Source organism: Ambystoma mexicanum, chromosome 14, assembly GCF_040938575.1.
Source record: "Ambystoma mexicanum isolate Mex_15411 chromosome 14, UKY_AmexF1_1, whole genome shotgun sequence".
Classification (NCBI taxonomy): Eukaryota; Metazoa; Chordata; class Amphibia; order Caudata; family Ambystomatidae; genus Ambystoma; species Ambystoma mexicanum.
Genome location: NC_090940.1, coordinates 396091643 through 396107062, shown reverse-complemented (window position 1 = coordinate 396107062; position 15420 = coordinate 396091643). Strand labels below are relative to the sequence as shown.

Genomic DNA, 15420 nt, shown 5'->3' with positions numbered 1-15420 from the left:
TTGGGGGTCATTACAAGTTTGCCGGTCCGGGAACTATGGTACCGATAATCTTGCCGGGACCGTAGTTCCCGTACCAGCAAACTACGAGTTCTGCTCGCGGGTGCCATTACGGCCACCAGGTCTGTCCTGGCGGCCGTACCGGCACCCGCGAGCAGAGCATGTCGGTTGCACCGGCACCATTTTTAATGGTGCCGGTGCATCCGACCTCCCCATCCCCATTGAGCCCTGGCGAGTAATGCATTCAGGCGCCCGCAAATGGTCAATTTACGGGTCAGGCTGGGCCGTAATGATCCGGTAATTGCCCATTCGTGGGTGCCAGAAAAAATGACAAGTTTGGCGGCAGCCTGCCAGTTTTACCAGCAAGGCTACCACCGAACTTGTAAAGAGGCACATTGTCTCTTTCATATCGTGACAATATGGACAGATATCAGCTGGGAATCTGTCTCCATTTTTAGGTAAAAGTGGCCAAAGGGAGTGCGCTTGTTCTAAATTTCAACAAAAACAAAAGAAAAGTTGTACAGGTACTTTAGTCTAGGTAAGGTTTGCATCCTATTGCGGTTTTATTATCTCAGGAGCAAGCAAGAGTAGGAGAACGAATACGGTTCACTAGCATGTTCTCTAGGACTCTGTTGCGTATTACCTCCAGTGAACTCATTTTTGGCTTACTGTTGGATTGTACAGGCATCCAGTATTGTTTGCAGCCTCTCTTGGAAGCTTTTAATTTGGGTGCACCAGGGCAGAGAGCTCCCACCCTCTTGTAAGGCTTCACTATATTGGGTCAGTGTTGATGTACTCCATGTTCGGATCCAAAAGAGAAGAGGCTTAAGGGTAATTTCTCGTCCAGTGTACCTTACGCCCATTTCTTCGTGCAAGGGGATTGATGGAGTACTTACTCCAAGGCAGATTTAGAAGTTGTTTTAATTTTATTTATACATTTTTTCAACCAAAAACGAGTTCTCACTAACTTCCAGGGCAATTGCCTTTCTAAATCCCCATACCTCTGCGCTGTAAAGTGCTGCTTGCTTAGCCTGCTGGTTATACCATTGAATGGAGTGTTTCACTACCCTTTCCCCATGTTCCATCAGATGTTATAGTAGTCTTGCTGTATCTAACCAGGGTTATGTTAGATTTGTCAAGTGGTTGGTCCTAGTTGCATGCGTCTATGAATCTAGTTCCCAGGTAATCAAATGAGCGGACTTGATTGATGTGGCTTTTACCGATTTTTAGGTTTAATTGGAATTGTTTCTTTCTTGGGGTTTGAAAACAATTGACTTTGTCTTACTTATATTAACGGGCAGACCCTCATTTTCACAGAATGTAGCAAAGATATCCATCTGCGTATTTAATCCAAGGGCAGTTTGAGAGATCAAGGCATCGTCATCATCAAATAAAAGGATGGTGCAAGAGTCAGCACACAATTTGGGAGCATCAGAGGCCAAGGGCAGTCAAAGGGTGGGAAAATATCCAAACCCCCCTGACCCCGAAGCATTGTGTCCCCCCCATCGCACAGTGCTTATCTCCCCCCCAGCTGTGCTCCAATTAAATAGTTTTGGCTTATAGGTGGCATTAAAGCATGTGTGCAGTGGATGGATGTAAGCAAATGTTGGACTGCGGAAAGGGGACAGTCTCTCTGAACTGCAGAGGGGAAAAAGTCCAATTTCCGCCCCCAAGCCATTATGTTCAGAAAGGACTGGCGTTAATATGGAGAAGGCACACCTTTGACTGCAAATGCCAGATAGAGACCACCTTGTTGCTACTACAACAACTGAAGCAGAAGGCCTTTGGCAGAACCGATTGGCATTTTGCTCAGTGCTCAGAAACAATTAGGTTTTAAGCACATATAGTGACACAGCAGGAACCCCATATACAAAGACTAAGTCTTCCACATACATAATTTCCAAATGTTTCAGAGTGGTTAGAAACACTTGGAAAAGGTTTTCGTCCCCCTTATTCAACATTAATCTTGAACCTCTCTCATTGCAGCCATCATAGAGCAATGAAACATCTCATGTTTAAAGCATGTTGGTTCTGTTGATTCACATTGACAGAGCCCTTGTTACTGAACAAGATACTTTGCTTGCCAGGTTCTACACTAAAAGACTTGCATTAAGAAGTGTGCAATATTGGCAATCACTAAAAGCCTTTTTTTTTTCTACGAACTGTTCGATCTTACAACTTTAATTCAAAAAGAAAAAAAAAAAAAAGTCAACCAGTGGTGGTCACCTGGGTGGTAAATTAAATCCATGCAACTTTTGCCCTGCAATCTACAATTGGGAAGGAACCCATGGTGAAGACACTGCCAAGGCATACCGTGCGAAAGGATGCGCAGGGATGCATGTAAAAAAAAAGATATAACTAAGGGGGACAAGGCACCACCATCATACACAAATCAATCAGTAATTTCTAAAAATCTCTCTAAAGGACTTGTAGAAACTAGGAGAGACTAACAAAAAAACATCATCTGTGTACTAATGATTTGGTCAACTTACATAAATTGCTGCTGGGCAGATTCCTCCACAAAAGGAGTAAAGCTGGGCAAGGTGCATGGTGCTTCCGAACCACTTGAACCATTGCGATGCGGCTGAAAGAGAAACAAAGTTACCAAACAACTAACACTTTTCCCAAAATGACTGTCCAGCATTAGACGATAGCACTGAAACATGTTCATGTAGGTATAGACAAACATAACAGTGAAGTTGTGCCAGTGAAATAAAATGTGTATAATCTGTAGAATATTAGTTCATTGTACCTTTGAAAAAAACCAACTGATATGTTGCATGTGACACCAGGATGAAAATAATGTCATGTCTTTATAGGTCTGTAACTGTTTTATGTATGCACAACTGGAACATTGTGTACAATTTCTACAACAGAATGATTCATATTGGTCAATGATTTTGTACTAGTATGACCAATGCAATTTTGCTATTTTTGTACAATAATTGAGTACGTTTTCACTGTCGATTGGAATAAATTGGGTGTCATTTTTTTACACCTTTACTCGGGCTACCTGATTATTGGGTCCATGATACAAAGCGAGTTCTTTCCTGGGTCTTAATTTCTAAGAGGTTACAATGTGTTTATGAAGCATCTAAAAAGGTTTTAGGAACAGTGGCACGCCCCACCACACATGTATATATGCATTGCATTGAAGGTTAAATATGGCAACCAACACTTTTTTTTGCTTTCAGTAATGAAGATGCTTTGGAATGAACAGAAAAATGCTCCATACTAGGTGACTGACCAACACAAAATATGACAAAGAATGTGAATGATTGGGGTGAAATGACAGCGACAAAAACAAATTGTCAGAACTACATAGGGCAATTATGCTTCAATATCTACCACACAGTTTAATAGGTCAAAATGAACAAACATGTTTTTAGATCCGACTTCCAAAACAATGTAGAGCTATATAGCAAATAAATGTTGCAGGGATTGGTTAATACTAATTAAAGATACAGCCAAAGTGGTGCCTCAAAACAGTGAAGTATATTAATTAGAAGACAATAAAAAGCCCACAAATTAAGGATACGTGAAGTAAATAAAAAAATGGCATACTTCAACCTGAATACTACCATTGAGCTAAGAGAATAAAAAAAAAGATGCAGTTACATTTTCACAAGAAAAAGTTGCCAATACATTCGGGGTACAAGCTAGAACCAAACAAAAGCAACAAAACGTGGAACGCTTAAAAAAAAAAATAGTTTTTAAAAAAGCACACTTCAGAAATGCTGCATATACTACAAGTGAAGATAGTGAAAGCACAGAAACAGGATGAAACCACTTCTGAGGGGCATGGAATAAATTCACCGTAGTGACTAACGTACTCCTACTCCATAGTCCCCTTTCCACCAATGGGCGTCCCTCGCTAGGGACGGGAGACTAAATCCTTTTCACCAGAAAAAAATCTTCTTCCCCTTTAAATCTAGAGGCGCGAAGCCCCGGGAGCATGCGCTCCCGTGAATCCGCCCACCAGCACCACTCCTCAGTCCCCTTTGAGGTGTCGACAATATTACTATTGCCACCAGTTTTATTAAGGGGGAGGATGGTGGGATGTATGGAGGAAAGGGGACTATGGACTAGGAGTTACTACGGTGAGTAACTTCTATTTTCTCCTACGTCCCGTCCCCTTTCCTCCATACTCTATGGGCGATTAGAACAGAATGTAGCCCCAGGGTGGGGAGGGGACCCTCCTAAGAAAGCAAGTTTCTTAAAACTGTTGACAAAATGCTGTGTCTGCCCTGGAGCTGGCAGCCAAGCAGTAGTGCAGGGGGAAAAGGTGTAGCCCATGTAGCCGCCCTAATGATTACCCGCCACGGAACGTGCCTCTGGAAAGCCACAGCCGTGGCCTTGGCTCTGATAGCATGGACATGCATATTTGCCGGGAGTGGTTTTTGCTGCCCCTCATAGTCCTCCTGGAAGTCTTGGTAGCCTGGCCTAGACCCACCGAAGGTGACAAAGAGCGCCTCTGATTTGCAGAAGCTCTTGGTATTGTCCAGGTAGAATTTCTAGAGCACGCCTGACATCCATACAGTGCACCGCCCTCTGCGGTTCGTCATTGAGGAGAAACAAGTAGACTACCTTAGGTAAGAATGCAGGATGAGTTCTAAGGACCACCTATGAAAGGTAGTATCTCTGAAAGGTAGGGCTCTGAAGCCACGAGCGCCTGGATTTCACTGATCTTAATGTTGACCAGCCTGATGTCCGCAGACGTCATTGGCTCAAACGGTTTATGCGCCAAGGCGCCCAAAACTACATTGGGGTCCCACACTGGGCGTGGCTTTCTGATAGGAGGGTAGAGCCTGGTGAGGGCCGCCAAATGTCTTAACTGGAGGATGAAAAGACCTTCTCCTCCGAGTTCCTATAGGCTCCGATGGCCGCCAGATAGGTGCGGCATGTGTCTACATGCACCAGAGTGTGTGAGGTGTACTGAGAAGGATAGCACGTCGTCCAACGTGCAAGTCAAAGGATCGACTTCCGTTGCATCTGCCTAGTGACAAAACCTAGTCCACTTGCTCTTTTACTGGCTCCTAGTATCGTTGCCCCTAGAGCCCTGTATGATGTCTAGGTTAGCCTGTGACAGGCGCAGATGCTTTAATGTGTCCTGATCATGAACCACGCTGTGAGGGCTAACCTCTGGGGAGCGCGGTGGATGACCGTGCCTCCCTGTTGTGATAGCAGGTGAGCTGGACCCAGCGGAACAGGCACTGGTGTAGTTCAGAGAACCATGGCCTTGCGGGCCACTACGGAGCTATCAGGATGAGAGGTGACGGGCCGCCCAGATCTTGCAGATTACCCTGTGGAACAGGGGAGTAGGAGGGAAGGCATATGCGTTCATGTTGTCCCATTGTATCTGCATCGCCCAGAGAGTGCCAGCCTGTCCCTGCCAGAACGTGAACTAGGGGCACCAGCTGTTGGACAAGGTGGCAAAGAGAACCACTTGAGGAGGACCCATCTGTTGACGATTCCCTGAAGGACTTGCTCGTTCAACTGCCATTCGTACATGTCCGCACCCAGTCTGCTGAGCCTGTCCACCTCCAGGTTGGACTCCCCCCGGGAGGGGGATTGCATGTTGTTCTCCAAAGCCCATTCCCAAATGCTGATTGACAAGGCGCATAGGGGAGGAGACCTGGTGCCGCCCTGCTTGTTGATGTAATACATGCAGGTGGAGTTCTCAGTTTGAATGAGGATCATCTTGCCACTGATCAACGGAAGGAAGCCTTTGAGAGGAAGCCAGATCGTCTTCAGCTCTAGCCAATTGATATGGGCCTCCTGTTCCTGAAGAGACCAAACTCCATGGACCCTGTGGCGGTCCAGGGTGGCTCCACAGCCCTCCAAGGAAGAGTCTGCGGTGATGGTAACATGCGGTGCTGGTTGCCTGAAGGGCCTGCCCATCTTCAAATTGCAGTCTGTGCTCCACCAGACAAGGTCCTGGTGGAGAAAGGGAGGAATGCTGATGAGTTCCGCCTGGGAACCCCGCTCCTGACTCCATGAGGCTGCAAAGTGCAGTTGCAATCGTCTCATTTTGAGCCTCGTGTATGGCACTGCCATTAGACATGCCGCCATGATACCCAAGAGGTGTTGGTACCACCATGCTGAGGTCACTGCTCTGATGAGAAAATGACCTGTGGCCCTCTTGATGGCTGTGATCTTGTCCTTCGAGGGAACAATTCTCAGAGCTTGTATCCCAGATGAGGCCCAGGAACGTCAGGTTCTCTGTAGGCTCCAGCTGTGACTTCTTGAGATTGATGGTAAATCCCAATTTGTGTAGCGTATTCCTGAGGGTGGAGGAGGTGTGATGGACCACCTCCGGGGATCTCGCCCCAACGAGCCAGTCGTCTAGGTATGGATAGACATTGAGACTCTGGGCCCTGAGAAGGGTTGCCACCGCATTCATGAGTCTGGTAAAGACCCTGAGGGGCTGAATTGAGGCCAAAGGGTAGAACATTTAATTGGAAATGAAAGCCCATGATCCTAAACCTCAGAAAGGACAGAGGAGGCTGCCAAATCAGGACGTGTAGGTATGCATCCTTCAAATCCAAGGAGCACATCCAGTCTCCTTTGCACAGTGTCTCTGCAATAAGCGCTGGGCTAACCATCTTGAACTTTTGTAGAGGGAGGGAAAGGTCCAACACAACTCTCAGGCCAGCCTGGCTCTTCTTGTGTGTGTATGGCGAAAATCCTGGAGTAGAAGCACATACCCTGCTGGGAGGCTGGGACTTCTTCCACTGCCTGACTCTCTACAAGCGTTCACATTTCTGCCAACAGAGTTGCTGTACCAAACTGTGGGAGTGAAGGAGAGGGGAGAGAGGGGAGGGAGAACCGGTAAGGGGTAGCCCGTGGACACTACTGAGAGGATGCAGGGTTCCGCGAACCTCATGCCAATACTGTGCCTGAAAGGCAAGCCTGCCCCCCACTGGAGACACGTGGACCCGGAGGGGAGTGTCAGGCCTTCTTTCCTTCCGAGGTTGGGCCTGAGGAAGGGATTGAAAGAAGCCCTTATTCCCCGCCTTGTGCTGTTTAGGGTGGTGTTAAATTCGGTCCGGCTGTCTTGACCTTCGTTCTTGGTAGCCGCAGAACCCGCTGAAGGCCCTCCCCTTGTCAAAAAGTTGGTGCATCTGGCTGAACGTCTTGGCCGTGGACTTCATGAGGATAGATAAGGATTTTGCAGTCAGGGAACTGTTTCTTCTTATCCAGTTCCTCATCGGTGGTGGAATGAAAAAGGTTGCCACCCTCGAATGGACAGTCCAATATGCGCTTCTGGACATCTGGGTGGAACTTGGTAGCCCGTAGTCAGGCAGTTGACTGGCATTAGACTGACAAAGGTACAGCGAGGCATCGGAATACACCTGAAGAGCTCTCTCCACCGAGCTGACCTGTTCTTCAGAGCACACGGTGTAAGTGCATCACACACGGTACAACCCTCCCAGCCATGGTCGGGGCCAAGTCAACGGAGGCAAAGAGCGTGGCGGTCAGACATATGGAACAGCCCCTCACAGGCTGGACACCTGTTGAAGCCAACCGACGTCGACATGCGCCAGGGAGGAGCGTGGCGCCAGAGGACAGAGTACCTGATTAAAGACCAAAAGACTAAAGACAGTATCCAGGGAAGAGCATGTGGAATAACAAGGCCGAAGCCAAATCCAGGAGTGCTGGTGAAAGCGGTCTGCCCCCGTCAACGTGGAAAAGCAGACTGGGGAGTGGCGCCGGTGGGTGGAGTCAGGGGAGCGTACGCTCTCGAGGACACGCCTCCACACGCCTTTAAATTTAAAGGGGGAAGATTTTTTCTGGTGAAAAAGTTTCCGGCTCCCGTCCCTAGCGAGGGACACCTATACAGAATGGTGGAAAGGGGACGGGACGTAGGAGTACATTAACTATAACGTACCAGGTAGACAAGGTCAGGGTAGTAAACGTCAAATATACTCTTTTTGGGAAGGTGCTTGAAGAGAAATGATTGGCAGAGGACCAACACACAATACAACACACAGTGGGAAAGCTCGTAGTCAGTTTATTTCAACATTCTATCTAATGAAGAGGCAGTCCTAAATAAGGGTCTGGATTTTGTAGTTTCCAAAAACATGACACTTTGTTTGATTTACTGGAGGCTGCGCTTCACGAACGAAGCCTCTTGGTATTGTGTCTTTTCCAGCGTGAGCCCAGCAGCACTGCGAGTCGACCTCTTGCTGCTTCCCCTGCTTCCTGGAGGAGGCGGGGCCTAGCGCGCACACGTGACTGGTCACGTGACTTACAACCAACATTAATTGCCGGCTGATCCGCCCGAGCGGCGTGTGTTTGATTTACTGGAGGCTGCGCTTCACGAACGAAGCCTCTTGGTATTGTGTCTTTTCCAGCGTGAGCCCAGCAGCACTGCGAGTCGACCTCTTGCTGCTTCCCCTGCTTCCTGGAGGAGGCGGGGCCTAGCGCGCACACGTGACTGGTCACGTGACTTACAACCAACATTAATTGCCGGCTGATCCGCCCGAGCGGCGTGTGTTTGATTTACTGGAGGCTGCGCTTCACGAACGAAGCCTCTTGGTATTGTGTCTTTTCCAGCGTGAGCCCAGCAGCACTGCGAGTCGACCTCTTGCTGCTTCCCCTGCTTCCTGGAGGAGGCGGGGCCTAGCGCGCACACGTGACTGGTCACGTGACTTACAACCAACATTAATTGCCGGCTGATCCGCCCGAGCGGCGTGTGTTTGATTTACTGGAGGCTGCGCTTCACGAACGAAGCCTCTTGGTATTGTGTCTTTTCCAGCGTGAGCCCAGCAGCACTGCGAGTCGACCTCTTGCTGCTTCCCCTGCTTCCTGGAGGAGGCGGGGCCTAGCGCGCACACGTGACTGGTCACGTGACTTACAACCAACATTAATTGCCGGCTGATCCGCCCGAGCGGCGTGTGTTTGATTTACTGGAGGCTGCGCTTCACGAACGAAGCCTCTTGGTATTGTGTCTTTTCCAGCGTGAGCCCAGCAGCACTGCGAGTCGACCTCTTGCTGCTTCCCCTGCTTCCTGGAGGAGGCGGGGCCTAGCGCGCACACGTGACTGGTCACGTGACTTACAACCAACATTAATTGCCGGCTGATCCGCCCGAGCGGCGTGTGTTTGATTTACTGGAGGCTGCGCTTCACGAACGAAGCCTCTTGGTATTGTGTCTTTTCCAGCGTGAGCCCAGCAGCACTGCGAGTCGACCTCTTGCTGCTTCCCCTGCTTCCTGGAGGAGGCGGGGCCTAGCGCGCACACGTGACTGGTCACGTGACTTACAACCAACATTAATTGCCGGCTGATCCACCCTTGCGGCGTTAAGCCCTGGAGGCTGTAAGGGCTGGAGACGCTGTTCTGCTGTTCGGCGTGGACGGCGATCTCCATCTAGTAAGACTCTCTTACCTCCGGACCTATTAATCTGCTGGGCCGCACTCTGTGCATCGACATAATATTAATTATATTGTTACGGTCATTGACTTTCTTTATTTTTTAATAATAGTAAATTGTGCTTTTAGAGACAGTGGAGCTGCAGACCAATATATCTCATACTAATTGCTATTTTTGATATCTGGCCATACTTAGACCCTGGTTCTCCAGATTTAAGATTAACTTAGTTTTTTTTATTCTTGGGGGTACCTGGTGCCAAAGTTTTATTTTTATATCGTTATCTCATCGTTATAACACTGATATCATTCAACCTACGATGAGATCTGGTTTACGCAGCCAAAAAGGCCCTCTATTCTTATCAGACGCTATTTTAGCTGATCCGACTTTACAGGCTGACCCCACTTGTACCATGGCTAAGTGCAGATTATCTAATATTGCGCCCTCAATCACTTCTAAGTCTCTTTGCATTGCTCCATTTTCGGTGGAATCTACCTCTCCCTCAAATAATGCCATGTCTTGCACCCTCACTTTGCTAAAGCCTACTATTCCAAACACCCCGGAACCTAGTATTCCATTAGCCACGCATAAAGCTATGATTCATAACCCGGAGACTGCAGATGCCACTACCACTGTTTCTATAACAGGTGATATTGTAACACATAAAACTCCTAGAAAGCCTAAACTATACCAACAAGCACTTGGGCAAACATACATGGACAAATATATTTTAAAAGCAACTTCAACCAGCACAGAAATAAAACTCCCTAAAGTTTTTAGAGGCAATGCTATGCTAGACCACTCAGCAATGTCCACACAAGCTTTCTTTGGTGGAAATAATAATATCACTGATCTTAGCATAATCGAGTGTGCGGATAAAGCGATGAATCTGCCATCTACTACCGGAATTCCGGAAATTTCTAAATCCTCTTTTCATGAACCAATGGCTGATAACACACCTACCGCCCTTACTAACATTATTGAAGACACTGAAAACAACAACTGGACTATGATCCGGTCTTAGCACCTCTGCCTACAGATCAGAATCATGCAAATTCTCCACAATTACACCATACATTAAAAGATGTGGATGAACGGATTCGATTGTCACACCCAACAGTTTCAGCCCTTAACGCTGTTTTGAGCTCCTTTGTCGATCTCTATGACAATGTTTGGTCCGAGCTCAAATCTATCAAAATTGCTATGACAGAACTTAATCTGAAAATTGACTGTATTGGTACAGATGTCTTAGTGGATATTAATAATAAAGTGGACTGGATCGGCACTGAGTTTTCTCAGAGGTGCCCGGTGCAAGCTCCTCAAGGTGAAAGCTCTCCAACTCCCCCTAGTCAAATACCCACTGTTAATACCCAAATTATAGAGATATCAGACAACACCTTGCCAGTGGAACCCCCTAATACTGCTGCGGCTCATGCTCAAGATTTACCAGCAATTCCGGCTGGTCTTGACATTTTTGCCATTTCTACAGGTTTACTGGCTGATCCTATCCAAAGTTTGCCTATTCAGATCCCCAATCCGCGTCAATCTAACTGTACCCTGCCCCCATCTTCTATAGTGAATGCTACTGGTAAAGAAATTCTTACCAAACATACTAAGCCCATATCTTCGGCTTCTCCCCGCAATACTGCTGAGGATTCATTTAATACTATAAAATCTATTCAGCGGACAGAGCCCAATCCTATAACAAGCTTGCCCACAATTCAGGGGCTTAACCGTACACAAGATAATGCTTCTAAGTATCCAGCCCGCAAGAAATTGACGGCCCCACGCAAAACGCGCCTTATCAAGCGGAACTTGGCGACAAAACAAACCAACTTTCTCTTCACTAAATCTATTGCAAAGGTCTCTACTTCCTTGAATTCTGCCTCCATTCCTAAGGGTAATTCACCGAATATCTTTAAGCCTCCAACAACCAAATTGGTTGATTTTTTGGCTCAAACTGATAGTTGCAACCCTCCGGTTACTCATGCTTTAGATAAGTGGCTAGGAAACCCCCCAAAATTCTGTTTGGGTCCCTCCAAACAATCCATAAGCGAAACTCTTCACGTCTCCCTTACTCCAAAACCGTGCCCTCTGATACCACCCCAACAGGGATGTGGCACAGGCAAATTTAGGTCCAGTGAGCAAACTTTAATGGTTCCAATGGTTCCACAAGCAGCAAGCCCCAGCAAACCACAATCTGTAGCTGATACTAGTAAACTTAAAACTCACATAACAGCTCCGATGGCTCCTAGCGTGACTCTAGCTAGTGGTACTGGCTATTTTAAGATCCAAGAAGAACTTCCTACTATTCCTTCCATTCCACAAGGTGTAAAACATACTAAATTTCATCAGGGGTGCGGTATTGGAAAATTTACAACTCTCGAAGTAACTTCTCTCCCTTGTGTTAAGACCCAAGATACCGATCTAAATCTCTCACAGAGTTTGCCGGCCTCAAGGCCTAATCAAATCCCGGTTAACTGGGTCCCCACTCATCTGCAACCTCTTACGAATATTATACCTAACCAGCCCCTGCTCCCCGCCCTCCCTTTGGACTTGGGATTGGAGAGGAGACTTTTTCAAGATACCAACTATCAGTCCGCCTCTACCCATCCCACAATCTCTGCTGGGATTCGCAACCTGGTGGATCGCCTATATAAACCACAGGCCTGTCCCTTGCCCCCTGCTGTCACCAAACATCTTGATTTAACCATCAAGGGTCCTCAAAACCTAACAGCGAGCACTTTATCATGCCAAGAATTTACGAACAATAAGAAACCTAATTCTTTACACCTGATAAAGATTCAAAGCCTCCTGAAATTGGAAGAACCTGTCTGTTTGAATCGGTGTAATTTATTATCTATCTTTTCTGAAATCCCAGCCCTGGCTCTTATTTCCTCTAAGGATATTGATAGAGTGGCCTTCTTTGATTGTAATTCTTTGGATATGAGCATGCTGTTCCTTGCGTCACCACTTGTCAAGGAACTGATCCTCACTCAAAAAGACGCTCTGAAGGAATTGGGATTTAGAGTTGAAGCAGCTGCTGCATGGGAACTGTCGACCAATGGGCCCCCTGTCCCACAATTATCAGTTAAATCATTAGGGACCCATGCAGGTGGCCAGAATTCCCTGCCCATTCCTTTAACCTCTTTGAATCAACAAAATAAAGACGTTGACTGGGCTGCCATCATCTCCACCCTGTGGCAAAAACTTGTGCCTTAGGCCTACCCCTCCAAATCTGACCTCAGATACTCAGTCGACCTTCTGCATAAAATCTTGGAATTCTAGAGGCAATCAACATTTATTTTCGAATTTGGAGTGCCTACAATTATTGAGATTCGCAAATGTTATATGTATCCAAGAGACTTGGATGACCTCAACCCCTTGCTTATATGGCTTCCAAATCTTCGATCAGCCGGCCCAATATAATTTGAGGGGCAGACCTTCGGGTGGCTTATTGGTGGCAGTGGATAACTGCTCTGGGCTAGCCGGCAAGGTTCTTTTGGGCCTCCCCTACGGCGCACTGGGGGTTGCTTTGAATTCAAGTACTGGCCAACTAAAATTACTAATCATCAACATCTATTGGCACTCAGGGGTTGGTGAAATTAAGTTGTTTGTGTCTCTTATCTCGCAGATTATTTTGGAGTGGATGCTGGCTAATGATTCAGGCCATGTACTACTAGCTGGGGATTTGAACTGTGATTGTTTATTCAATTATTCTCCATGGGTATTATGTGAGCTGTATCCCCGTGTTCGATGTGATAATAGGAAAAAACTGGCTAGTCAAACTTGGTACACTGAATTGGGCAATCTAGGTTTACAACCTCTACGTGATCTCTCCCAACCCTCTTCAATTCCTATTTGTTATACCTGGCGGCGGGGGTTGTCCACCTCTATGCTCGACTACATCTTTGTGGATGATTATCTTCTTACAAGATGTTCGAAGTTTGAAATTTTCCTGAATCCATGGAGTGACCATGGTATATTAACGGCAACTTTTAACATCTGCCTGATAAAGGGGCGGCTTTGCCATTCGACCGTGGTCTCTCCAAATTCATCAGGTTCTGCTATTCGGTGGTCCCCTAAAAACATTGAAATTCTGAATGCCAAACTATGGGACATGCTTAATAAGACTACTCTGGAATGGAAATTGGCTACTTTTAACTCTGCAATGGTCACTACCCTTATACAAGTGGCAGTAGATGATATTGGCACTAGTCTTGTAAGCCGAATTCCAGCCACTAGGCACTTACATCAATATAACTCTGAGGTGGCAGCAGCAAAAACCATTAAGAACAAAAACATTAGGAAACTACAAACTACAATAAGCGACTTGTCCTCTCGCCTAATCCTTATGAAGAAGGTTAAACAAACCTATAAGAATTTCTGTAAAACTATTAAACACCAGTTATTACAACAAGATTCGGAACTAATGCTACAGGTCATCCTGAAGGCTAATGTGGGAGCCTTTTGGCAGATTGTTAATGGACAGGATGGTAACCAGGCCATTGCTGAACTTAATCCAATTGCGGAACAAGGCTGGCTGGAGTTTTATACAAATAGATTCGCCCCTACTCCCTTAGCGGCAATGACCAGCTTCTCTGACTATGACCCATTAGCCCCTTACCCTAAATGGGATCCTCCGTTAGAGATTGATTCAATCCTGGAGTTAATCCATAGGTTTAAGCGATCAAGAGCCCCTGGCCCGAATGGGCTAACGAACAACACCTTCAAAGCAGACCCGAATCTTTGGGCCAATCTTTTATGTATGGAGTTTCGGGATATCTTGCAAACTGGGTCATGTCCTATCTCTTGGTCCACTGCATATGTGATTCCGATCTTCAAATGCGGTAGTAGGTCCGATCCCAAAAACTATCGGCCTATCGCTTTGATTGATGCGGATTGTAAAATTTTCTCTGCTTTTCTTCTCTCACATTTAAGGGAATGGGAAAAAACTAGCCATCCCTTGAGCCCCTTTCAAACGGGCTTCCGTAAAAACCACTCCACTAACATCAATGGACTGGTAGTTAAGTGCATCCAAGAGACTGCCTGGAGCTCAACTAGGGGACCCACTTTTATGGCCTCAGTGGATCTCTCAGCAGCCTTTGACTGTGTTGACCGAAATAGGCTTTGGCAAAAACTCCACGCTTGGGGCTTGCCAAGGGGCTTAATTGGCTTACTGGAGGGGGTATATAAAAACTCTACCGTTCGTATCCGGTTAAACAAAAAGGGGGATATGTCTGATGCTGTTCGCACTCACTGTGGGGTTAGACAGGGTTGTGTGCTAGCCCCCTGGTTGTTTAATCAATTTTTCAGACGTAGCAGAGCACCTTGTGAAAGAGGGGCTATTAGCGCCGAGTATTGGCACTTTGAAGCTTATTTGGTTGGCGTATGCAGACGACTTTGTTCTATTCGATCTAACTAAGGTGGGGTTACAGCGGTTGCTGGACGTATTCGCCAACTATGCCCAACTCAATGGTCTGAATATTAATCCTGCGAAGACCAAAATCCTTGCCTTATCTAAAGGGGTTGTTAGGAAGAAAACTAACCTCTGGAAGTTAGGAGGTGCAACTATAACCTGCTCCACTTCCCTTACTTATCTGGGCTATTATCTGGGAGCAAGTAGAGGCTCAAAAGGGCAGAACCTCCTTCTCCTGCATAAAGCTAAGGCACTGGCCAGTCAGGTCCTTAAAATTGACCGTAAATATGGCCGATTCTCTATTAGACCTGCTTTACTCTTTTTTGAGGGGAAAATCGCACCGAAATTGACATATGGCCTAGAGCTCGCTACTCGGTTAACCATCGCTAATTTGGATGGTATTGAAGGGGACATATGGAGACGGGTTTTACTCATCCCCAATGCAGTTCCCCTGGCCGCTATTCGCTTCGAGCTGGGCTATATCTCTTTAACAGCACGAGTTGATTGGAGGAAGCTGCTGCTTTATGCTAAACTGAAGGCCCCGACTGCCTACACGCTATATGAACTGGCTGGCAATAACATCTTCCGATCCGGATTTTTACACAAATTTGCTATGCTTTGTGAAGATATTCTG

The 15420-nt window shown here is 46.7% G+C and overlaps 1 protein-coding gene across 3 annotated transcripts in view; it reads right to left on the bottom strand.

The window, feature by feature from the left end:
- The window catches only part of BUB1B (BUB1 mitotic checkpoint serine/threonine kinase B), an 815340-nt gene that overhangs the window by 620823 nt on the left and 179097 nt on the right, over positions 1-15420 (bottom strand). For all 3 annotated transcript variants that reach the window (XM_069637517.1, XM_069637518.1, XM_069637519.1), the window contains one exon: positions 2490-2581. In XM_069637517.1, the coding sequence (XP_069493618.1) occupies positions 2490-2581 (92 nt within the window). The remainder of the gene's footprint in view (positions 1-2489; positions 2582-15420) is intronic.